Source organism: Poecilia reticulata, chromosome 10 (genome assembly GCF_904066995.2).
Source record: "Poecilia reticulata chromosome 10, P_reticulata-male-v2, whole genome shotgun sequence".
Classification (NCBI taxonomy): Eukaryota; Metazoa; Chordata; class Actinopteri; order Cyprinodontiformes; family Poeciliidae; genus Poecilia; species Poecilia reticulata.
This window is the reverse complement of record NC_088839.1, coordinates 13,376,309-13,402,228: the sequence shown is the minus strand read 5'-3', so window position 1 is coordinate 13,402,228 and position 25,920 is coordinate 13,376,309. Positions and strand designations below refer to the sequence as shown.

General features: G+C 38.8%; 1 protein-coding gene across 5 annotated transcripts in view; it reads right to left on the bottom strand.

Annotated features, from left to right (window-relative positions):
• nlgn3a (neuroligin 3a) overlaps window positions 1-25,920 on the bottom strand; it is a 173,390-nt gene that overhangs the window by 120,632 nt on the left and 26,838 nt on the right. The window contains exons 2-4 of one of the 5 annotated variants that reach the window (XM_081612000.1): window positions 16,122-16,820; window positions 15,058-15,117; window positions 2,749-2,808 (exon numbers count right to left, since the gene is read on the bottom strand). In XM_081612000.1, coding sequence (XP_081468126.1) covers window positions 2,749-2,808; window positions 15,058-15,117; window positions 16,122-16,593 — 592 coding nt within the window. In that variant the 5' untranslated portion in view covers window positions 16,594-16,820. Of the gene's footprint in view, window positions 1-2,748; window positions 2,809-4,106; window positions 4,159-15,057; window positions 15,118-16,121; window positions 16,821-25,920 lie in introns of those variants that run through there. The other 4 variants (XM_081612001.1, XM_081612002.1, XM_081612004.1 and 1 more) reach the window with 4 other exon arrangements.

Genomic DNA, 25,920 nt, shown 5'->3' with positions numbered 1-25,920 from the left:
AGAGACAAATGGCAGCATTTTACATATTTTTCCCCATTAAACAGAAACAACAGTTTGGTTTGTACAGTTGTGCAGAGTGACTTTTTTTATTATTATTATTATCACAGTAAAATAAAGTAGAAATAGAAGGTTATCGTACCTTATACAACACAATCACCAGAAAACTAACAAATCTTACGGATAATTTTAGGAAGTCATGGCCAACTCTGTCACGCATGCATTAGTTGCAGTAAATGCTGCTGGGACTATACCGTGCGTCTTCGACGATGCTCTGCAAACAGCATTAGACGCGCCCAGTAAAGAATAGACTTGTCACATTTTCAGTGAAGCTAGTCTAGCACAACAGATTGGAGACCAAGCCGCTGTGTATGCATGCACAAACTTGCCAGACAAAGGGATTGGCACTTGTCAGCAATTTTATACGTACAAAGGGGGTTACATACAGACACACGTGAGCCTGCTTGAAGGAGGACAGAGCTGTACATGCATGAGCCGTGTTTATATACACAGAGTCAGGTTGAAAATCAAGACAGTTTGGCTGCAGTTGCAACAGCTTGCCCTGGGCATGAATAAAGAAACACCTGTGTGTGTCAAAGTGGTGCCATGGCAACACTTCCTGATGTGTGATCCAGGCCAGCATGAGGATTTTCTTTTTTTTTGAGAGAGGAGCCTGTTGGCAAGGAGGAAGGAGCTTCTCTACAAACACTTGAACATCGAGAGGAAACTGTCTATTTACAGAATCCGATCTCTCTCTGTCCCATGTTCAGTAGAAAATGTTGATGCAAAAAACATTGTAAGAAATAAACTTGTTCTTACCAATTCTCAAAGATACGTGAAATAACAGTCAGTTGTCTGCTTCAGTTTGTGTAGAAAATAAAACTTTCAAATTGCCTTAGCAATAACTGAGAAATACAAACAAATATTACTGCTGGGATTTTAACGTGTTAATTTTGATGAATTAATTACGCAGATTTTTATGTATTACACATTTTATAAAAGCACTACACATTTCTGTTGTTGAGCTTCTGTGTCTATTCAATAATTTAGCAACTGAAGGATTTTTGAATTGAAAATGCAACAACACAATTAACTCCACTAAATGTTTTAATCCTAATAAACTAGAATTACATAAAGAAATAAACTGTATCTATTAGCTACACAAAAATTGTATTTTTACAGCTAATTTAAACCCCCAAAGCATAAATATTTGATAAAACGGTAACACCTTATTTGAAGGGGGGTGAATAAGACTGACATGACACTTTCATAAACATGACATAACTCCTGTCATGAACATGAATAAGCCTTCATGAATATTTATGACTGTTGTCATAAAGCATCATTTGGTAAATTATGACACTTTAATACAAAGTTAACATTATTCAAAATGTCTTTGTTATGACAACTTGACATTAACCAAGAAATCATTACTGATATAAATTTGTTATGATTACTGATTGCGCTTTGAAAATTAGGTAACTTTATGTTATTAAAGGTACATTTTAAACAGTAATGATTTATTTATTTATCCTTCATCTTCTTAAAAAGGCTTTGCTTCACAACCTTCCCAAGGTTGTGGTTATCCTACTTGCTTGAGCATCATTTCCCACACTTTTTTCTTACACTAAACTTTTCAATAATATGCCTGACTGCAGCCCTGTTTGTTAACGGTCAGATTATTTTGTTTTATCTTCATGTCAGTGATTATCACTGTGGAACCCACAACATGGTCATAGCACGTCTTCACAAATTACACTTTGATCAGATTTTCTGAAAGTAATTTTTTTGAGTAACCTATACTAAATCAAATTATTTTTAAAAAATATATATTGCTTGACATACTTCACCACGTGTGTCATCAGTCAATATGAATTAATTTTTCCTAATTAACTTCCAAATCAACTTTTTGATATTCCAATTTACACAGATGCAAGTGAAGTGAAAATCCAGAGTGTCATTATTATTGAAACTGAGTGCAAATCAAAGGTTTTGTGATGATACAAAACATCAGGCTTTCATCACCTGCCCTACAGTGGCAACATAAGAGAAGGGCCGGGCTACATCAAGGGTTTTGATTTAGATTCAGAGACTTAAGCTGTTTCTGTTGCAGCACAAGAGCTGTCTCTCATTCTAATCTCAGCAGCGATCCACCCTGAGCCAGGAATATCCCAAGATAAATATGGAAAGAGAACAATGCGATTGCTGAGCAGCAACTTCCCATTTTCTACACCTCTCATCTCTAATCCTCTTCAGCATCGCTCCTGAACCGCCGCTCCTCATCTGAATGAGCAAGCAGACCTGAGGAACAGTCTGATATTACGCTGCTGTGTCTCTTTCCTTTGCTATTATCACCATCAACACAGTTTCTGCCCACACTTTAACAAAGGGGTTTAACTGCTAACCCTGCCCCTTTAATATCAGCTGCTTCACTCGCTGCATAAGATATTAGCATGAGTCAACCTAGGGTTTAGTTATTTTGAAAGATAACTGGATGCTATCAATCTCTAAAGTCAAAAAACTCTCCTGATCTGAATATAGATCCTTGGGAACTAGAGCCATCACATTCACTCACATGCAATCTTTGTGAAAATGTTGCTCGGCAGATGATGATGATGACGATGATGACGATGAGACACGGGTGCCTGATGAGTGCATTTGCAATACAAGAAATCCACAGAGGATTATAAAACAGTGAGATTTTGTTTTCAAAAGAAACCATGCACCGTCTTTGTTCACCGTGGAAAATACCTTCGTCTTCGTCACCGTCGTTTTCCGACAAATCTTCGCCCTGTTTTTTTGCATGGGCCCCTGTTGTTGAAGCGGGGAGAGAAACATAGAGACGTACAAAGAAATTCAAAATAGCATGTTTGGCAAAAAAAAAAAAAAGGACAAATGGGGTGGGGGGGGGAGGAGGAAGAGGCATTTTATTGAGAGCAACCATTTAAAAATGCATAGGAAGAGAACAATGTTCATTTAAACACAATCCAAAAGCACACGTTCAATTTTCTGCACGAGGCACATAGCTATGACAGAAACATAAATCATTCATTTTGGATACAAATTTAATGGGCTTACAGTGAGTCATATAAGAACACAGCTTTTAAAATTTTATTTATACAAAACTAACCTGTTAATGCAGCATATTCAACTCAGAGTCACACAACACTGACATTTTCAGAAAATAAAGTTTCAAAGTGATCGGTGGAGGGAAGTCAAGATACTGTGTTTGAGCAGCTAAACATTCATTCTGACATTTTAGTTGGTCTTTGGAGGATTTTCAAATGAGTTTAGATTTCATGGAGATTGGATGCTGACTGGTTGAAAACCACTGCTAATAAGGAGTAACACTGATTTTCTTTTGTTTTGTTTGATCATCAAGAGGTGTGTTGGAGGTTGGCATATTTATATACAAGTATTTATGTAGGATAAGGTCGGACATTGGTTTAAAACACAAGCAAATGTCTGATTGTGCAAATGTCTTTTAGATTTTGAGGGATTTATGTTAAGCTTTTTTTAATATTTAATTGGACCAACATGTTTCCTCTGACAATATTTTGGGACGGCTAGAATCTGTTAAGAAGGTTAAAGGTCAGTTTTAGGGTGATGGCAAGGAGGTCTTCTGATCTCAAAGTCTTGGGCTCATCGTCAACGTTAAATCATCAAAACACCAATGGAAACATAAAAAAGCTGATCAACAATTACAATGACTTAAATACCATAATGCCAATACAGACTTCTCCATTTTTATTATTAAGAAGTGGAAAAATATATTTAACATTTCATTTCTCATGTGCACTTTTATTCATCTGAAAAATGATACTCCTTTTATGTCGTCTTATTGGATTTTGAGAAATGTTGCTCTTTCTCTCTCTCTTTTTAGAAACAAACTCCTTGGTTGAATGAAAGCAATTCACAGGGGTTTGAAGAATTTGGTGGCTTAGTTGTAGATCTGAAATGAAAAGGGATGATCTGTTCATTGATGTGTATTGTGGTCGTATAGTGCTACAATGTTTCTTTCTGTTTTTTAAAAGGAAACATTGGTCAAACAAGTGATGAACTTTTTTTTCCCCCCTCGGCTTTGACTATTCACAGGATTTACAAATAACCTTTGAAGACGTCCTGCACTGTCACCCAACAGGCCATCGGGAACATTTCTTTTAGGCCGATTCGATTGCAGGGAGAGGTTAACTCCTCACAAATGCAACCAGACGCCATCAGATTGGTATCTATGAAGAAAAGATAAACCCTTCAGGCAGAGTAATGTTTTCAGTCATTTTCTGAGTTGTTCTCTTGGTTGGTGGTAAGGATGCAACAAGTCGTGCTTGTTACCGTCTGAGGATGCGACTGATCTCTTTGTCTTGGATGCAATGTCAAAGGTGCATTCATTTAATCACTGCGATGGGGTAAGTTTTAAGATGAGCAACATTGATTTAACGTGTCACCAGCCATTATGAAGTGATGTTATGAATTTTGTCCTTGTGTTGCAATAATGAAAAATCTACCCTTTGAGTCTTTTTTCACTCCTCATTTACAGCTGGTAATGATTGTTGCCCAACACCAGCAGCCAAAAGGCTTTAGAATATCAATACCAGTTAGTAAGTTGACTGACTATCAATCCATCTATGCAACAGTCTCTCATCTCCTGACAGGAATATAAAGAAATGTTATTTTTGGAGATGACCTTTTATCCAACACCCTGTCAGTTTACATTTTCCACTTGAACAGCGCTTAATACAGTAGATCACAATGCTGTCGGTGACTTTGAACTTGTTCTCCGACGCATTCTCGACAACAGCAAAAAGTCTGAATCAACATCAAATCTTACAGGCGTATAGACTAAAAAGAAAAAGAAAAAAAAGAGCTAATCCTCTCATTATTAAAAGATGCCTACATGGAATAATATTTTAATAACAGAGTTGGGTTTGACCCTTTGCTGCAGCTTAAGTCGCCGCTGCTAATATCAATTAAAAGATAATTGAAAAGAGTTTTCTCTTGGAAAACTCTAGTTGCTCTCAGTGTTTGAAAACATTTCCTCCGCTGCCGTTGAAATTAATTTAATAGCTTGAGGAGTCATAATCATTGGGGATGATGCCATTAACCACAAAAAGGCTGTCCAGTGGTATAATTTCAGTGACAATGACATGTTTTCTTTCCTTGTATGCATGCTCTGCATTCACAGACTTGTTCTGTAAATCTGCCTCATTTTATTTTATCCACTGTAAATCTTGCATGTGTCACGCACCATGTGTGTGTTTTATGCACCTTATGTGCCGCATGTTGGTTAAAGCTTCATCTTTACAAGTGTATGAATCCACGTTTTCACTCCTGAGTGTCATCTTATATCCTCAGTCGTCTTCTACGTTCTGACATGACACTGTAGGTAAAATATGCTATAATGCATAATGTAAAAGGCTGGGGTGTCATGACATTTACTCACTTACATTTATTCTCTGAAGTAAAGGAACATTCTTTCTTTGATTCCATGGCAACAGCAGTGACCTTGTTAAGTGTGCTCATCAGTTTTGCATTACCATAAATAATGCAATTTAAAGAATATCAGATGTGATACGAGCGACAGCTGAAACGCCCAGTGTTTGACCGTCACACCGAGGTTTAAATGCATCCCCCCTTTGTTAGTGATAAGAGTTAAAATGACTGCAGAGGATTTATGTTTCTGTGAGGCAGAGGGTTTAGGCGAAGGATAAAATCTTGTCAAACTGAAATAGCGGGACCAAACATCGTAGTTATAGGATTCATTAATACGGAAGTAATAACAATCTTTTTCTTCTTTTTAGTAATCAATACATTTCTTTTTGTTGCTTCCAAAAATAGCAGCCAACCTAGTTTTGTGCTTGTTTTAAAATATATGATGAGCTCATTCCAGTTACAGCTTTATTATATAAATCGAAACAGGTAGAGAAACAATCGATTTATTTTATGTGTGTGGGTGGAAGGGTCACCCGCCAGATAACACACTTAAAACTTTATTTTAAAGAAATAATTCAAAAATGTAAATAAATGCATACATAAGTAACATTTGACATTTTTTAAGTTTAAATTTGTTTGAATTTCAATAGCTTCATGACTTTCGACACACTGGATCTCCTAAAATAATTGTTCTTTTCCAATGCAACTCTGCTGAAACACACGTCATCTCTAAGACCAAACTTAACATTACTTCACAAGTGTTGACCAATAATTTGTGTAAAAAATGTTAGCATTTTATGCCTGACACTAATGGTAGAAATCACAAATTTTGCATAAAGCCTTTTTTTTTAAATGTCTGACATGAAATAAATTGTTTCTACTTCAAGCCAGTTGGATTTCTTTAAAATGTATTTCTTCTTGCTAAATGTCAGAATAAAAAGTGGTAGATTTCTCTAGAAGAAGAAAAAAAATATCTTTAGAAGTTTACATAAAATATTTGGTGTGACGGTGCAGTGTTTTTAACATTATCTGTTGCACAAGGTAAAACAAGACGTATTTCTGGAGGGCCACGGTGAACGAAGAGGCTTCAAATCGGTGCTAATATGTTAAAGTGGATGTTCTAAATTTTGCCTGACTAAATTGCACGGAGGTGGTGAATCAATCAGGAACAACTTTGCTGTGCATGAATTAAATCCCTCAGAGCTCTTAGATATCATGTCTCTCACTGTGCGTTTCATTCGATTTCCTCTAAAAAAAAAAACAAACCAAAAAAAAACTACTAGTTTCATTTTACAGACGACTGAGAAGAAGAGGATTAAATAGCATTTGAAGGCCTGTCTGTTTTGAGCTTCAGTTATTAATTTTTCTGTATAATAGTTTTTCTTTTGTTTTGTTTTGTTGTTTTTTTTACCAGTTTTTTAACCTTACTGCTTGGCATTACAAATTGCACTTTTATTTTTTCCTTTTGTGAAACAATGTTCCATTAACAGCATTTTATCTATAACATTATGTCGTTTTCACCGGAACTCATTAAAAGAAGCGTAATCATGCAAATAGATTCAATTATTGCTGCGAGTCTTGTGCTACTGACATGGCTAAACAATGGGTTTATTGAGCGGTAGAGTTTCAGACAAGCATAGATTAGATGGCAGGTGTTGACAGGGAAGCTCTGTCACTTTGAATCTTGCAGTCTCTGAGCCTGAGCGTGTACGTGAGCATCCTAAACTGAAAGCGAAAACATGTGACTTCTGTATACGAGTCAAGCAAAGCGGGGCGAGCCAATATTTGACCTTGACGCTTTTAAAACGACTGCAACAGTTTTAAAAAAATAGAATAAATAACGAGGAGAGGAGCTTGTGCACAGAAAGCCTGAGGGAGTCAACATTTGCATTGTATAAAAAGTAGGTAGCACCTTAATAACATCAATTGTTTTGTGTTCCTTTGACAGGATTAATAGAAAGCTGTCACACTTATCTGATCAGGAGAAAAAGACGCCACAGTAGACGGGCCTGCTGGCCACATAAAAGGTATTGAAATGCAACATTTCAGCAGGATGAAATCTCACACGGAAAGCATTGTAGTAATTGGCTAAAGAGGTTTACGCGAACGGACCAAGGCATGCGCGCACACGAACCGGCACACTCAAACACAGAAATACGTACAGAGAGTGCCCTCAGACTCCAGAGACTTCTGGACTGAATCCACAATTCACTCAATACGTCGCGGAAGGGCTGAATGTTAACTGCCTTTCCTTTTACTGCAAAAAGGTTCACTGACAATAGATGGGCCTTGGAGTTAAATATCAGAAAGGTCAGGATGTGGAAAGAGACTTTGTGAAATGCTGCGGCCTTGACAATTCAGAGCAGTTATATTCAGTCTCTAATCCTCAGGTGGCCACTTCTCTCTCCGCCTAGATTTGTTTCTCGCATTTAGTGTCTCGCTCTTCTCCTTCCCTCTCTGTGTGGCTGCCTTTCCAGTCTGTCTGTCCTTCTCCGTCTCGCGCAATCTGTCTGCCGGTGCAGAGGTTAAGGAACAGCTTGGGAAGGACACATGAGAGAGAATGATGGAGAATGCAGCTAAAAGGTTAAGGATGCTATAATCCTGCGGTAAAGGACAGCCAAAACTCACACTGCGCCACAGTTGATCCCAGCATAAAAGAAAAGAAAATTCCTAATATGTGTAAAGAATGCAACAGGAAACAAGCCGAACAATTGTCAAAGGCAGACGCATGAAAGGTTGCACACATACAAGGTTGAATTTTTAGTAAGGCGTGATTTGAAAATATGCAAGGGTCTTGCTAAGAAAATGTTTACTGTGGAAAAAATAAAGTTCTGATGAGATCTTAAAGATGTATGCAATGCATTGTTTCAGAAATAGAGCTTATGTACTTTTACATATTCTTTTGAAAGAAGAAATATTTCTGATTGACAGCCTGGGCAATCATGGTGAGGAATTTAAAGTCACCATAACCCCAAGTAATTTAGTGCTGAAATCTGCGACTTTTCCATCAAACGGAGGAAATGGTTTTTAGCGCCTTTTAACAACGAGCAAGAGAAAATTTTCCTCTCATTTTTTTTTGTTTTGCTTCCCAATGCCAGTAGCTAACTGAAATAAAATTTCTTTGAAAGCACTTTCATAGTGTTTACATGGAATAAGAGAAATTTAACTTTTCAGACACAAAGTATTTCCCGCAGAAGAAAATCTAATTATGCTCAGGAAAGCAATGGATCGCCAGCCGTCACTCTTGAATAGTAAGCTGCTAGCTGCACTTGCTAGCCTCAGTCGTCAAGCTAGGAGCGAAAACGTTTCTGTCATAATTCCTACAAGTTTTGAATCCTCCAAATGGTTATCCAGAGGATGCTTTGGAATGACTGGAGTTTCTCTGACTGTGTGTTTTATACATTATGATAGCACCTCCCCTCCCCTGCATGTGGACACGCTCTGATAATCAGCTGGCTAAAAGAAAGTCCGATTTTCCTTGTCTCACAAGAAAGACAAAATTGTGTTCTTAAGAAAATGTTTTGGTCACAAAACACAGACAGTCACGGTGTAGAAACTTACTTGGCAATTCTATGATTTGAATATCTACTGAGCAGCAGATTTCAAGCTGACCAGAAAACTGTTAACCAATTTTTATCAGCTGTTTGTACTTGTCTTACCCTAAATTTTTACAGTTTTTCTAGATTTTTGCTTAAGTCTTTATTACAAAGCCAACATAACAATGAATAAATAAATAAATGTAATTATAGATTATGATATCAAAACTCGTTTTTTAGCTGCAATAAAATTGTTTATCGGTTTAGAATAAAAGCAATAAGATCATGTTGCATATTTTGGTTGCAAAGATGATCTAAATGCCATTAAGCTGCTGTATTTTTACATATAATCGTCTCATATTATGTCCATCTCTTACAAACACAATTATTAAGAAGTCACTCTCAGTGATATGTTCCAGTGTTTCCCTCTCTGAACGAGCTGTAGGACTTCTCGGGCTGCTTGTGCTGTTCCTTTAACACTTGGGGAAAAACAAAAAGAAAACCAGACTGACAGGGCTGACTGGAAGCTGGACAGCAGCAGCAGCAGCAGGAGGTCCTCAAAAAGGCTGAACAGGAACTTCCTGCTGTGGTCACATCTTGCATCTTAAGTGAATACTATTGGATTTGCTATTTTATAAATCAGTTTTCCTTCTGTGGTGCTAAATGGTCAAAAATAACAATTTCATGTGCTCAGAGGAAGAAAAGTCTATAAAGATAATGTTGTTTGTGTTGATTTTATGGTGAATCTGCTTTGCTGTCAAGTCAGAGAAGCTGTTTTTCTTTTTGTTCCTGCTTTCTTGGAAAGTTTTTAGCCCCTGTCTGCTTGGCGTACAGATTTCCTCGGCAGGACTCAGGGAGTGGCCCATCCTTCCCTGAGGCGAGTCTGAGTCGGCCAACCAATGGGATTAGCATGGTGTGTTACTGTTTGCCATGGCCCTCGTGCAGTCTAACCGGGACTGGGGGCTCCTCTGTACATTTCCCAGCTCTCTAACAACTGGAGGTCATGGGGAAAGTGGAAAGAATGTCCAGTGTTTCTGCTGGGGTAGTTAATCTACAGGTTTGGCAGCTGGCTGGACCATTCAGCACTGGCATGGAGCTGCATAAAAAACATGGCAGCTTGCAGCCTATGAGGGAGCTGCATGGGAATGATAGCTGGACGCTCCGAGTCGAGCCAAAACCTAAAACAAGATTTTATGTTTCAAAATAGACCCGTGATACGGGATAAATTTAGAAATTAGGAAGGTTGATCTTAGAGTATCATCCAAAATACAGTGCAGCTCAGAGAATAAGTGACTTTGTAGAAGATTTTCCAAGCTAACGACAAAAACTAAGATGAGTCTAGAGTTTAAAAATGATGCACTGTTTGTACACTGTATGCACCCAGAACACAATGCCCTGATTGTATGTGATTTTCAATATTACCTCTAAGTGGAGGTCTTATCAAAAAGGATGTGTTTGTGGTAATCAGCTTTAAAGTTTGACAAACAATTTAACAGACAACTGTAAATCTTTCACAGATAAAGACGGTGCAACTCTGGGTTTTTCCTCTCCTCGGACAAAAATATTGGCCCATCTCAAACATATCTGGCACTCTCAGCCGAATAGTGCTTAGCTGTGTCCCTGCACATCATTATCCGCCCTCCTCACTCCATTCACTCTAAACTCAGGGTAGGAAAAATGACTGAGTGATCTGACCAAGGCTCCAGCGTCCCCACAGCTCTGTCACTGCTCTCTGCTCGGAGCACTTAGTGTAAGGCCCCTTCAAAGGGACAGAGTGGGGGTGGGGGGGCAGTGGCGCTGATGCTGCACATTAGATCACCTGACCTCAGGCGCTGCTTCTCAGGACATCTGTTTAGGTGATGCGGTGCTGGCCTTGTAAAAGACAGAAAATAGTATCTGTGTGAATGACATGTTTGGCAGTGTGATCATCAAAATTATTTTTGGACTGAAGAAAAAAATGCTCTCTTTGCGTCAGTTATATGGAAATCAGTTGCAAAAAGTTTTGAGTAACAGTCAGCTCCACTGGTATGAAACTATTTTTTATTTTTTGCTTTAAGTATTGTATTATAAATATACATCTTTTTTTTTGTTACTGAGCCCATCTTTGATCTTTTTCAGGGTTTCCTTCGGGGTAATGGGTGACAATAAGCCTAATCTTTAATATCCAAGAATCCAAGGGCTTTCTAGGAGGAAATAAAAAAAAGCTCAGCAGGGTTTTGGGGTTGATCATAAGAATAATCATTTAAAATATGTATCTCACTACTGAACATGCACAGCGTGTATGACTCTGACTCATTAAGCAGGTTAACACCGAATGCTTTGCAAATAAAACCCGTCTTCAGATCGGTGGCAAATTAATGGGAAGTCTAAGTCTTGACAACAACATACTGCTGGCTCTGCTAGAGCTTGCAATAGTATTCAAGGGTCTTGAATGTTTTCACATTTTTTCTCACGTGAACGTAAATTATCAGCTGGATTCAGGTTTGGACTTTGACTAGGCCACACTAGCATACAAATATGCTGTTCTCCAAACACATATAGTCTAAAAGGTTGGATTTTTGGTCTGACCTGACTAGAACAAATTGTGGCTTAGCACCAACAGCTACATATTCTTGGCCATTTTCCAATAAGGCATTTGAAACTTATTCATGATCAAAATATTGAAATTGTGTTTGTTTGTTTTTTTACTTCACAATTAGGTGCTAATTGCTGTAACATTGTAAAAAACATTCAAAGGGTTTGAACACTTTTCCAAGGTAATGTAATAGAGCGATCACCTTGTACTCTTTTATTGAGGATCTCTGTGCTAACGCCTCACTCAGGGAATAAGGTTCCACTAACGGTTTTATAAACACCAGTAAAAACGAAATCACTACTCTTAGACTCGTTGAACATTGCGGTTTTGTAAAACATACCTCAAAACGGCATCGCTGTAGTTAAGGGCACATGATTTTTACAGATAAGAAGTGACAGAGTCATTAACCAATTAAGACTTTGCTGCACAGACTTGTGGCCGTCGCGACAACTTGAATTGAGATCCGAACTTCGTCATGACAGACGTTCTTCACCGTTCAGGAGACAACATTCTTCACATAGCAGTGGACAGACCAACTTTGCAGGAAGGATCTCCCTCGTTTAAAAATTTGTACCAGGAGTTTTCGACTAGAATAAGATCTGGATAAGATCTTCATAACCTTGGCTAATACAATCATATAGTTTCTTTACGTTATTATATTTTCTTGTACATTTATTTGCAGCTTCATGTGAACTTCCCATATCGATGACTAATCTTCCTTTTCATTTACCTTCTTTGAGGTGTTTTAAAATACTTTTGTGCGTTTCAGACTACACCCGATTTCTCATGCTATTCAGAGACTCTACTTTCCTTCGCATCATTAGACCATTGCTTGTATTTCCTTTAGAAATTCAAATTAGATGTTGGTTCTAGATTTTTCATCAGCTGTGTTTTTCACAACTTGTCCTCCTCTTGTATTGAAAGAAGATACATGTCTTTGCCTTTTTTTTTCCACAAAACCGAAATGTTCAAACGTAAATTAAATCGATTCGTCTTAGATGTGTGAAATTAAAACAACTGATTTCACACATCTATGAAAGTCCTGCAAGAGTAGTGTTTACATTTTTTTTTTTGGCAGAGCCTGAAATTTCACTCACATTGAGCATCTTTTTGGAATCAGTAAGTTTCCCAGTCTCTCCTCTAATAAAACACAGAATGAAGGAACATCTTGGAAAAACTCAGATTCCACTTTTTCTATAAAGTCCAATAGATCTTTAAATTTTCACAAAGATCAAAAGCTTGCATTTTTGATATATAAGGGTTAAGCACCTGAAACACATTATGCTATTATTTATCTTAATTTGTCACCTCTATGTATTTGCAAACACACTCTCACATGCAAAATTTCCACATTAAATAGAATTACAACAAATTTGCCACAGGCCAAAAAAAATTAGCTTTTCTTATGAAAAATACAATAATATTACAAACTTAGATTGTCATCAGCAAAAAAAAAAAATCTATGGAGTTAATAACATACCAAAATAGTGACATAGAAAACTTTTGATAAACCACTTTCTCATTACCATACACATGAAAGATAATTGAAAATTTCTAACTGGAAGGGAAATATTAAATAGATATTTCTGCGTATATTCCACATCTGGGACTAATTCAGAAGCAGGAGCGCCTGAAGGGCCAGTCTGTCTCTGACAAAATTGGTTTACCAAAGCAGAATGAAGGAATGAAGTGGGCACCGTGAGGGCAGTAGCTGCCTTCTGCCTCTGTGGAAATCAGAGGCAAAGGTCTCCCAGTTGAAAGTGAATCTTTGCAATGGCACAAAATACGCCGAGGATCTTAATGTAAAGCATACATGTTGCCTTCAGGCACTGGCAGAAAATTATCCCTCTGCGGTTACTAGCAGTGATAACTTAAGCTATTACTAATGAAAAAAAAAGGGCTGTTTCTCTGTGGCTGTGTGGAAGAAACCGTCTTATGCATAGATTAATGTTCCGATTGCGCCGAGAAAGAATTTTGAACGTTAGTTCATATTAGCTCAATGTTTAAGGCTCCGATTCTTCCAGTTGAAATATTTGACAAACGACCCATGACTCAAACCCAGCACTTGTGCTTCTGAATTAACAACAGCTGCATTTCACCTAGAGGGGGAAATCTGAACGTTTTGAAGAGGGGTTCTGTGCAAGAGTTACCAATCATGATAAAGAACAAGCAAGTTTTGTTGCAGTAGTGGCATCAGTCAGATCCAGAAACAGATATCTAATTGATAAAACCAAAAACCCTAAACCAGTGCTAAGATAGTGTGCTGTAAACTTCTACACTTCTTTCATCCAATCGTAACTTAGTTTGCAGAGTTCTTTTCTCCGCCAGAACAGCATTAATGTTACCTAAAAGTTGTGTTGCGAGGCCTCCGGTTGTTTCAGTCTGCTTGTTCAGCCGAGGCAACTGCAAGCCAGTAAAATTGAGGGACTACGACATTTTTCTGGCGTGATAATATCTGTTTCAGCCAGAGCAGACAGAGGAAGAACTGTTGGCTCTAGAGACAGAATGCAGGGGCAGAGCGAAGAGAAAACCAGAACTCCGGCGAAAACACAATCTACCTGCCAGTGCAGATGAAACGACTGTATTCTACTGCCATCACATCCCGACTGCTGTTTCTGCCATGAAGGGAACTTGGCAAGGACATTGACTTCACGGTCTATCCAGCAAGGATGTCAGTTTTACAAAGCCCAGTTTGTAACACAACATCCAGACTTCCTTTGCGTTCCTAGATTCTGGTGTTTTAATAAGCTTCTCGGATTTTTTCGAGGATTAATCCAAAGAAACATCCAACACCAGAGGGGATGGCCCAAAAGTTAGCTTCACAGCTTCACTGGCCTTAAATTTGGGAGAAATTTGATTCTCACCTGACGTGATAATCAGGTAGTTTGCTATCAAGTCATTTTGGCCCAGCTTCGCACGATGAGAGTGGCAGAATAAATTACAGCTTTTCATTTGTTTAGTTAGAACACAGTTGCTAAAACATGAATGAAGTATGTTTCAACCTATGTAAACTGATCTTACAATAGTTGATGTGACTCTAAATTTTGTACAGACTGTTCGAGTAGAAACCTTTGTGCAATTTTTGTACAATTTTTACGACTTTGCACGACTCCCCTCTATTGAACTAAAGCTATAATTGCTGGTAGCTACTTCACAGAACCCCACTGCATAAAAAGTTACATTTTCAAAATAAACTTCCCAAAATGCCATAAATTCAAATGTACACATTCTCAACCCAGTGTTTATTTAGGGACCATATTTCTCAACTCTTGGCTCACATTCACACATCGAGACAAAAGACAAACACAACTTACACACACTGACATACACAAACTGGAATCAAGCACTTACTCAACCCTCACACTTATGTCAAGGTTGGTTTGAGTCACAAGGCCCACATTTTTCCCAATTATCACTTTGATTTTGGAGTTGGTAGATGGTGATAGGAAGCATGAATCACTCTCTTCACTCTTTCATTTCCTTCCCTTTCGTTCCATGTTGCTTTTTTTTTTTACATACCTCCTTTTCTACATATTTTCTTGTTGGGTTTCCTCGCACATTCCTTGGATATTCTTTTGACTGTAAAATGAATGGAAAAACTACAAAATAACAGAGCGCTCTGGAACAGAACCCAGGTGACATGCAACAGCTGAGACTCGTATTCTCCCTTTTTTTTTTTCCCTCCTCCCACCCTCACTAGACTTTTATATCAACGACAAGAACAACAAAGGTCCTGTTGGAAAAAAAAAACGTAACTGGGGTGTTGCTGCAGAAATATTCTGAAATGGTGGAATGAATTTGCTGCACCTTGGGACAAAAGAAGCCCATATTCACATGCACTTCTATTTAAGACCCATTACAGCCACACAGAGGACAGGCTGGTTGAACTTTCTGAAACTTTTCGGCCTTTTTTGGCATTGCCCATTGGATTTACGTAAAATTTTTCTGTATGGCTCTCCTTGAAGTGGTGAGTAATGAATACCGTTTAAAGAGACAATATCCACAATTAATAATGATAAAAATAAAAATGCTTTTTATGCATCCTAATATTTTACTTTTTCTGCTTAATAGGAAGCAAACTGGACAAAGGAAGGAGAGTAAAGGGTCTTACATAGATCAGGCTGATGCCACAGGCTTCTCATGTACCAGACAGAATATTTCACCAACCCTACAGAAGATCATTCACTTATGAGGCAGGCTACTATATAGGTCATATCCCCAGAACAAGTCAAGACAGTGAGGGCAAAAAAAAGGTGCATCGAGTATTTCCAATCCGTCTCTTGGATTAAATTTGCTTTTCTTTCATGTTTAGTCACATTGAGGAGTCATTTAGTTGTCAAAAGAGGAACTTCTAACATTGGCATGGAAGGGGAGAGTTGATGAAAAGACTAAGTGGAAGATCTAATCAAGATGGAAGGCTGAGCTAATGAACACGTACACAGCATGCGCCAGACAACAGGTCATGCTCTGCTAGAAAGGAACAAAAAGGTGACACAGAGTTTCTGAGATAGGACAGAAGGAGTGGGAAGCAGAGACAGAAGAAAAGAGGAGGACAGTTTGGATTTCATACTCGACACACTCACCATCCTCCGTTGGAACATAGATGTTTAGGTAAAGACAGTCTTCGTGCTGATCCTGTATGTATGTGGTAACTATATCCAGGTTAAAGGTGAACCATATTGGCATCATGATCTCTGGCACTGCATTGTGAATATTCTGGGGACAGACGGGGGCGAAGTGGGTGGCGTTTTTGATCCCCGACCAGGAAGAAGGCGGCTCTGGGGGCATGAAGCGCTTCTCTCCCACGGGCGGAGCCGCGTAGGGGACCCCCAGGTATTGGTCGACGGGCCCCAGGATCTCACTCGGTAGGGGCACCCTCACCCCGCGGAGCTTCCCGTACTGCGTGTTCACAGTGGGGTGGTAGTTCTGACCTCGCAGGGCCGCGAAGCACCAGCAGAAGCTTAAAACCCACAAGGACACGCTGAAATTGGTGCAACTGTGGACACCGCGCCAGTTCTGCAAGGGGAAACGATTTCTCCTCGGACAAAGCCACATGATCCCTGTGAGCAAGAGCGAGCGTAGGTGACCAACATACAAGCCGGGGCACGCCCTTCACCAGACACTCAGGCTTGCCGCTAACCCCTGTAATCCAGCCTCCGGAGGGACAGTCATCAGCTGTGATATAGAAGCCCACCAGCTTAGAAATGATGAGAAACAGCCGCAGATATGCAGGTCCTCACTCACTCGCCTCGCAGTGCGCTCGTCAGATCTTCCAGCCGGCGCTGCAAAGGGAAGAGGACAGGAAAATTAGTGCAAGTTCCCTGACAACCTACCATTTTTAGCCAGTCATTATTATTGACTCTGGGAGTCCTTTTCTGTCATGATATTAAACAGTTCACACAAACATGGCATGGCTCTTAGTGCTATCATCAATCCATAATATAATTAAGTGTGGTGCAACCTGCCAGGCTGAGGCCTGAGGACGCTAATAAGACAACTGGTATGGGGAAAGGCATTAACTGTCAGCAGGTAATTACTCTTCATTTTAAACAAAGCCAATTATATTGCTGTGCATAGTTATACCCTTTGAACTTTTCTATCATCTGTCACCTCACCACGACAAACGTCAATGCATTTCATTGGAGTTTTATGCGATACATTCACAAAACGAAGAACATATAAGTATAATGGCAATTATGCATGGTTTTTAATTAAACAAAAGAGAAAAAAAATACAAATCTGAGAAGTTTTAGCATGCATTACCCTTTTTTACTAAATAGGGGTCAAAAGAAATTTGAGTCATCAACGCCTTGAATTGGGCCTTTAAAAACTCCTGCTCTGTCTGAAACTGTGCATTCAGGAAGTCGTCACAACAGCGCTCTTATATTGACCCTTCAAAAATGTTTTTGCCAGTGTTTCACTGAGACGTAGCTCCTATAATGAGCTCAGCAGATCCACAGTTCCACCAGGTGCTTGCTAATGGCTGCTGGCTAGTCTGCAGGACCTGACCGGGAGAGTAGCGCGGACGGCTGCTCTGTGATACACAAGCTTGGAAACTGCAGGTCTGAGGAGGAGCTTAGTCCTCAAGGCCGTACTCGGTTACCAGCTGAATAGTTGGAGATAAACGGATTTCTGAAACACACAGGCAAGATTCAAAGTAACATTGAATGTTTTTGTTGAGGAAATAACTTCATAATATGTTGTAAAGCTCAAAAGAGTTGGTTTTATATAATACTGCCCCTCTAACAGGGGCAGTAAATCCTGAAGTGTGAACCAATCACTGAAGACTAATAACATAGTAAAAGTTTAATGTCCTGTTTAATGACACGGAGAATATAATTTCTTCATTTTCCTTTTAATTTTTTGTAGAAAAGAGGATAATGGAAATGACATTTTATCCCTCTGGTTTGCTCTTACAGGTGATCACACTATGGGAAGAACGCAGGATGGGGCATCTAGCTGCAGGCAGCAAGGCTACCTTTGGTGAACGCGTTGTACTGTAAATGCTAATCAACCGTCCCGTGGTGCAAGCTGTGGTGCCAGGACTAACAGATTCCCACACTTGCTGATCAATTTTCAATTTCTGTGGCTTAGGGTCCCCCTCAGACTTGCATGCCTACTGCCGAGTTCACTCTAATAACCACAGAGAAGAAAAGCCAGCATTTAGAAGGGGATATTGCATTCCAAAATGACTGTGTAAATGATTTATAATGTATCAACAGCCGTTGCAGGGCACGCAACCAGTGAGAGAAAAGCAATCCTGACGTCCCTGAAGGTGCTGTTATCGCTGCAGCCGCGCGTTGCCAGATTACCTACTGGTGGCATACACTCTCTCAGCTTTAGATAAAAGAGCCCTCATTTTATTTACAATACATACATATATTTTGTTCGTGCTGTAGATGGTTCCACCTGCTCCGATACCTCTGCAAATGGAATATTTGTCGTGGACAATATGGCTCAGAGAAGCCGACAAAACCAGCACCTGCTATGTTATAATACATGAAAAGCCATCCATATCCAATCTGGGGACTACAAGGCATGAATTGCTGGGGGCAAAGGGCTGACAAAGCCTTCAAAATGCTAGAGAAGTCATACTGACAAAGTGCCTCCCCGGCTCAGTGGGATTCCTGTCGCAGAGCCAAAAAAAGACTTGTAGACTTTACTGTCATATCCTTGTGTTCAAAGGATTATGCACTAAAGCAACGGAAACATTTAATTCCTGCTTATGTGTCTGTACAATACTTAAATATGAAATAACGCAGAATCCCAGCACTTTTAGGGGACACAGTTCAATATGAAAAGATCTTTGAAAAAAAGAAGCAAAATAACACATAACAAACATATGCAACAGTCCATCAATAAATATTACCATCATAAACAGTAAAGATTCATATTTCTTAAATAATTTTATACCAGAGTTGCACAATATCTGGGAAATATTTAACTGTGATAGCATGGCTTAAATGGCAATGACAAAATTGAATATGATTAACCCACATTTTCCTATTTCGTTTCCTTTTTTCTCAGTTTCGCACCGCTTTGCACGAGCTTTAGATCCTCCGTAATGAAGGGTAGGTTGAGTGCGTCTAACTTGCACATATATATTATTTAAATCCGCTCCTTTGCGATTGCAATTTGACACACACTGTTACTGGGATACTAACTGTGACTCGATGTATTTTGCAACTAAATTGTTCAGACCTGCCAATTCAAATCAAAACAATGCATTTAGGTAAAAAAGAAAACAAGTCTTTCAAAGCACTCCAAGTGAAATTGAAATTGCTCCTTAGCGAATCATTATCCACCATGTGTGGCCATTTTGTCCCTCTGGTGTTAAAGATTGTTATTGTAAAAAAAAACAAAAAAAAACGGTCTATATAGAAATAGAAATGTTTAGAAAAAAAACAATCTTATAGTACATCTGTATTTATGCTGTTAAAACCAGATATTTACACCGTGTGAATACACGTGTAACCTTTCTTTCTCGTTGGCTGACAGATTGAAAACTGAACCATTCCTGCAGTCAGTTTGGATTAGCAAATCGTTCTCTATTTGCTAAAGACTGTAATGCTGAGAAAGATGCTTTTCTTAGAGTACAAGTAGACCTAATTCTTAAAACCGTCATATGTGAAAACGTTGAAAAGCATAAAAAAAAAGAAAAAACATTGTTTGGGGGCATCCAGAACAGATTTCTGTGGTCTACCTTCTACGGTTTGTGCCGATTTTCCTGAACCTTTTATGTTAAGCTGGTTTGATCCCCGTCATCTAGATTACATTCCCTGTCACAGAATCCCACTGCTTATTTTAAAAATACACTATCAAAGCAGATTATGCAACAATTAAAAAAGTACGATCAAAACAGTGTGAATATCAGCCAACAGCCCCGACTTTTTATCGACGGAAAGTGTTAAGACTCTATATGAAAGGAAAATGTAGATAAAAAGCCTCTGAAGTGTGTGGAGCGTAAAAAATTTCTGTATGCACGAAGACTGCAAAAATGTTTTTGTAATGAATCTATAGGACGTCGTCTCTCCGTTTCACATTTGTCAAAAAGAAGAGGTGATGCAACGCAGTGGTAAACACACTGCTCTCCAAGCTTTTAGAAACGCAGCTAAAATAATTAAATATATTAGTTACATTTTAAAAATATTAGTAATGAAGAACAAACTTCAAGCTAGTGGAACTTTTATTTGTTTCTCTTAATCCAATATAGGGGTGGTATTTTTTATTTTTTTTTTTACTTATTGTCTTCTGAATATCCGTCCATTTCATGTATTTAAAGAAGTAAGAAATATTAACATTGTATTTCAACCACATTGATGATAGTTTCCCAACTCCAGGCAGCTTCTTTAAATCTCGAAGCTGAGATTGCCTGAGGAAACAATCCTCTAAAACTAATAAAGCTGTTTGTATTCATATTTCTCACGTACATGCAGTAAACTAGCAAGAGAAATATTAGAGTGCATCTTGTTGGCAGAGGGTTTTCTGTACCCCCAAACCTCACCCAATTCCTCTTAAAAACGGTTCATACAAAACAGTGAGCTCCTTTAAGAGCTGATATATTACCAGTTATCTCATAAACACACACTATGTGACATTATATGTCTTCATTTGGAAGGTAAACGGTCATCAATTGGGGAGAAGACACCAGCAGAGAGTAATTTTTATGTGTATATAACTTGTTTTATGCTTGGAAGAACAAACCAAAATGCCAAATCTATTTCATCCAAATACATCAACTACACGCAGAAGTGGTTGTTGAGTTTATGGTCTTTTGGCCAAGTGTGCAAACGCTTAATCAACACTGAAGCAGCTTTCCATTCAACTTCAACTTTCAGCTCATATCACCATATATATCTTTTTTTGTTGTTGTTGTTCTTTCTTACATGTCTTGTCTGGCATTGTGGTTCTCAGAATTGTTGTTTGAATGCCAAAAGATATACCTTCATAAGAGAATCATCGGGGCTTTCATTATGATGCTCCACTTGTTATTGCTTGTAAAATATATAAGGTGGAAAGAAGTTAAGTCAGCTACCAAAAAGCTCATAGCATCAATGCTGTGCGCGGCATATATCTAGAGGTAGCTTCAACATGTATGTTTTGAACTGAGCATTGCCCGAAGACAGATGCTGGGAAACCTGGCGATGTCATCGTCGTGCTCTGTGGTTACTCTTCTGTATCTAAGATTAATATCAAAATGGATAAAACTATGAACAATTCCAAACACCCACCAGCTTTGACTCAAAACAGGGATCTGCTACAAACATGACGGTATTTTACAGCATCTCTCATGGTATCAAACTCCACATAAGAAAGACTTTATGAAAGGACATTGTTTTGGAATGGTTAGGATTATATCTGACAGGAAATCTGACATGGGAAATTTTTGCAAAGCTTAGTTGGGAAATATATCAAGCCCAGATGTGGGATGCTAATAAGACTCCTACCAAAGAAAATTAAATGCTGTTACTTCAAGTTACTTCAGCTAAGTGTTATTGTAAGGCTGTGCACAATTATTGTATTGCTTATCTCCTTTTAAAAGACTTGTTTGCGTTTTAGTTGTGCAGAATGTATGCCAAATTGTATGTGAAAAATTTGTTTTTTCAAATTTGTGGCGATAAAGTATGTATTAAATTTGAGAATGTTACCTTTTGCAATTTCCATGTTTGGTGGCATTACAATTATTATCCCAGAATGTTGCTTTATTCTGTCAGCAGGCACAATCCTTATTCTTCTGCCTTCAAGCGTCCAGCTTTCTAAAGAGCCTTTCTACCTTAGAAACAACATGCTGAGATCAAGGGGTTGAATTCAATCCAGCATCCAGCCTTAGTCTGTGACTCTTATTCTCTCCTCTCTAGTTAACTTGCAAGGAACCCAGTAAGAAAGAGTAAACAGTTTATAGTGACATTTGCTCCGCTTCAATTTGAATTAAGATCAGTCACACGTTATCCGTTATGGATTCAGCTGGTAAAAGCACCCCATATTGATCCCCCTAAGCAGCAAATACCGCATATCAACCCAAGGCCTTCAAAAGCGTACTGCTAAAAATCCATAAGCATACATATACGCATGCATTTCATGGTCCGTTCCAATTTCGCATGAGGCATTTTTCCATGTTTGGATTTCCACACATCAGCAGCATATGCGTGATAACACTAATTTGACTCACACAAACCACATCGGGTCAAACTTTCTAATCAGGACAGAGCAAGGACGCAGGACATTGTGATGAAGTGTGTGTGTGTGTGCGTGCGCTTGGAGGACGTGCGGCACAGAGGACTTCATCAGTCTCTTCACAAGCAGCATCTCAGAGGTCCTCTCCGCTTTGATCTCCCTACCTGCTGAAGCACTGCCAAGGGACGAAACAGTGAAAGGGAGAGACTGCATGAGCTCTCCCTCATCATCCCAGATGTATTGATCGTCTCATCACCGTGGCCTTGCAGCCCATAATAAATACAACTGGGGTGATGGAAGTAGGAGGGCGGGGGTCGGGGAGGGAGCTGGCTGGGAGAGGGTAGCAGAGGCGGGCGCTGTGCTGACTCTAAATCAGGTTATTAGCCCTTAATGCAAGATGGCACTCCAACAAGTACATGCCATTAAAGACCCTCCTCCCCAATTCTTCAGTACCTGATTAATGGGACATGTTGAATTCTGCTAGTCCAATTCCTATTCATCATTATTCAAAATGGCCCCACCGGCACAACACTTTCCGATGTCCCCTAACTGATCCCATATGCAGAGGAAAATGCACAGAGTTCATTCTTCTTTGCACACATACTGTTGCGTCGAGTCTTTATTCTCCTACAGCAGGGAGAACTGTGCATTGCAATAAAAAGTCTGAGCACACTGCCAAATGTACTCCTACGCCTCGACATCCCTTAGAGAGAGGCTGAATGGACTCTGATAAAAAAAAAAAGGAACAAATAAGGGTTTCTGAGTAGATGGAGCATCTGACTCTCCACACTGTTATTATAGTAACTACTCTGGAACAAAGACATTCGCAAAGCCGCATTAGTGCTCCGCAACATCGAACTTCAAACGAAGCAAGCTATCCTGACCTGAAAAGGTGTAATCACTGATTACAACGGAATCAGTTGCTGTTACATTGTTAGCTGGGCAGAATATGCAATTACAGACAGAAAGTATGACGGACACCCTGAAAAAGAAAATCTTTACATTAGTTTGTCACTAGGGGTGCAGGAATTGTGTGATTTTAATGTGCCACACTGTTTCCTTTTTGTCTGTTTTGCAACTTGCTAACTAGTTGCCATCAGCCTGCAATGGCAACAAAAGTACAATCTTTATGCTTTAAAATAGATCTTATTGTGTCTTTGCTTAAGACTCTTATTTTGAAGTAAGAAAGGAAACACCTCTTGTGTTGGGAGAAATTACTAATAAAGACTGGTTCCCCAGCCTGACAGCACTTCACTTAAACCACTTTATGTTATTTGTGTGGCAGCATTTTAGGTATTTAGTAAAAAGCAACAAGGGCAGCTAACACATTATACCACTAATGTATTTACTTCGACTCCAAGATGCAGGTTGTTGCTACTTTATCTGGGTACACTAATGTTTTAAAAGAAATTGGCTGCTCATTCTCACTTCATGCACACATTAAAATACATAATCCAGAAGGCTGAAGGCCATATAAACAAAGGATGATATTTCAATATGAAACTTGTCTACTTTGATGCCAGGGTAACCCTGATTTAAAGTCAGTCATGCAATTAGGGTACCATCCCCAGAGATCCTTTGTGTGAAGCAGAAATGCCCTGGCATATGTAGTTATCTAGTTTCTTCATTTGTTATGCCTGCAATGCTAATGCAGGACAGTGTAAAACACACCACGAGATGCAAATGTTCCACATTCATAAATTAAAACAGAAAAATATTTGTCTATTGAGGATACAAGTTATTGATTAATGAATTAATTTAAAGTTGAATGATTTTTAAATTAACTGATAAGTGGCCATTTTCTTAATTTTTTTTCTATCAACTTTGTTATCTCACAGATTAAAGTTACATATATTTATAAAATATAACAAAACAGAAACCTATCAAGTTGATGAATAAAAAAATGAATAAAATATGTGAAGTACTTAATTCCCCATGAACAGAGTTGTAAAACTATAATTTAAAGACAAGATAACATTTAGGTCTAACATTCAGTGTGTCAGTGGTGAGATAGACTCTCAGTTCAGCTACTTTGCTTGTTGTCGCCCGTCTAAGCGGATGGTTATGGTTGTTCATGTCAAAACTTGGCTCTGTGAGATGCATCAACTCATAAAAGCACTCACCATTGCTTTTACAATCACGTTATATTTTTTCTGCTTTCCTGTTACCACATCCTCGCCATTGTAGCACATCAGTAGTTTTTGTTTTAGAAGTTGATTCTGCTTTGAAATACAACACGGCTGCATGGACCACATTTTAGGCACCTGTTGAGTATTTATATTTCAATAACAAATAAAGTACATTTTGTTTCCCACACCGGACCGTATCATTTTCCTGTTCTGGGTTGCCTCGCCATGATTACTTCTCTTACAACTGGCTTTGCTTAAGCCAGACCAGCAGCGCCCTCTAATGGACACTGAGGGCAGGTCTGTTTAGGTGAAATTATTTTTTATCTAGCTAACCATTGATTGACAATTAATTGTAAATTGATTATTTGTTAATATCCCTCTATGCTATACTAAGTTTAAATGCTTGCTTAATGAATAAAGACATACATGCTATTATTCCTTTTTATAGGAAACATTACAGTGAACCCAGGCATCTTTATGCCAATACTTGGTAATAATGTCACTAAAAGGACTGACATCTTCTATACTGAATAAATACACAAGATGGCTTATAATTTGTCAAACCTTTAGTCTGGCTAAAATGGAAAAACAAACAAACAGATTTTTTGCTTTTTCAAAATTATTGCTAAAATATTTTCACATTTTTGTGAAGCAAATATGGGGGGCAAAACAATCAAAACGTCAAAAGGAAAAGCCAACAATCCAATCTGATGTCATCATGCTCAGTTCTGCTCTCCAAAGACATCAATCCACATCGGGGCGCAGCTTCCATTTTGAAAGAAGTGTAGCTTGTGACAAAAATTGCAATCTGCATGTGACTCAGAAATGTGGTAAGCATTTTCCTAAACTGATTGCTCAAAAAAAAGTGTACTTTAAACATAGACTTGAATACAGCGACGTCGGTGATAAATGCACACACATACCGCACTTGAAGGCTCTCTCTTTTATATAAGCTCCTGAGCTTGATGAACAACAGCGTGCCACATTAAATCAAGGTGATTGGCATGTTTCAGAACCAACATTCACAAAAATGTCAAACCAAACTGCAGCCTCATAAAGGCTCCTGCTGGGAATGAGTGCTGCTACAACAGTGAAAAATGAGGGCCTCCTTGTCCTTTCATTTGCTTTTTTCATCAGACACAGGGCCTGTACAGTCATTATTACTTAAGAGATTTGGCATAAAATTCAAGGACAAAGAAGTAGCAGCATCTGACGGCGAATCGCTGGACCGTTTCTGATGTATTTTTTGTACAATCATATCGGATTTGGTGAGCATTGACTGTGCTGCTGCTTTGCATGCTGATAAGTCATCTCCATCTCAGTCCTTGACCGCTGGATGAAGGATGCCATGAATGTGACTCCTGACCAAATGGACAAGAAAACTCACAGAAGGGAGTTGGGCAGCCCAAATAAAGACAGATTTGCAGGTGAGCACGTGTTGAGATGAATTATCTGGTCACAAAGTCAATAAATAACGACCTCTCCCTTAACTGCTGACATTGTTTAAACCAGCTGTTTTCTCTTGGTTGCTTAAAATGATAAGGACAGATTTCATCTCGAAGCCTTAAAGCTGCAAACG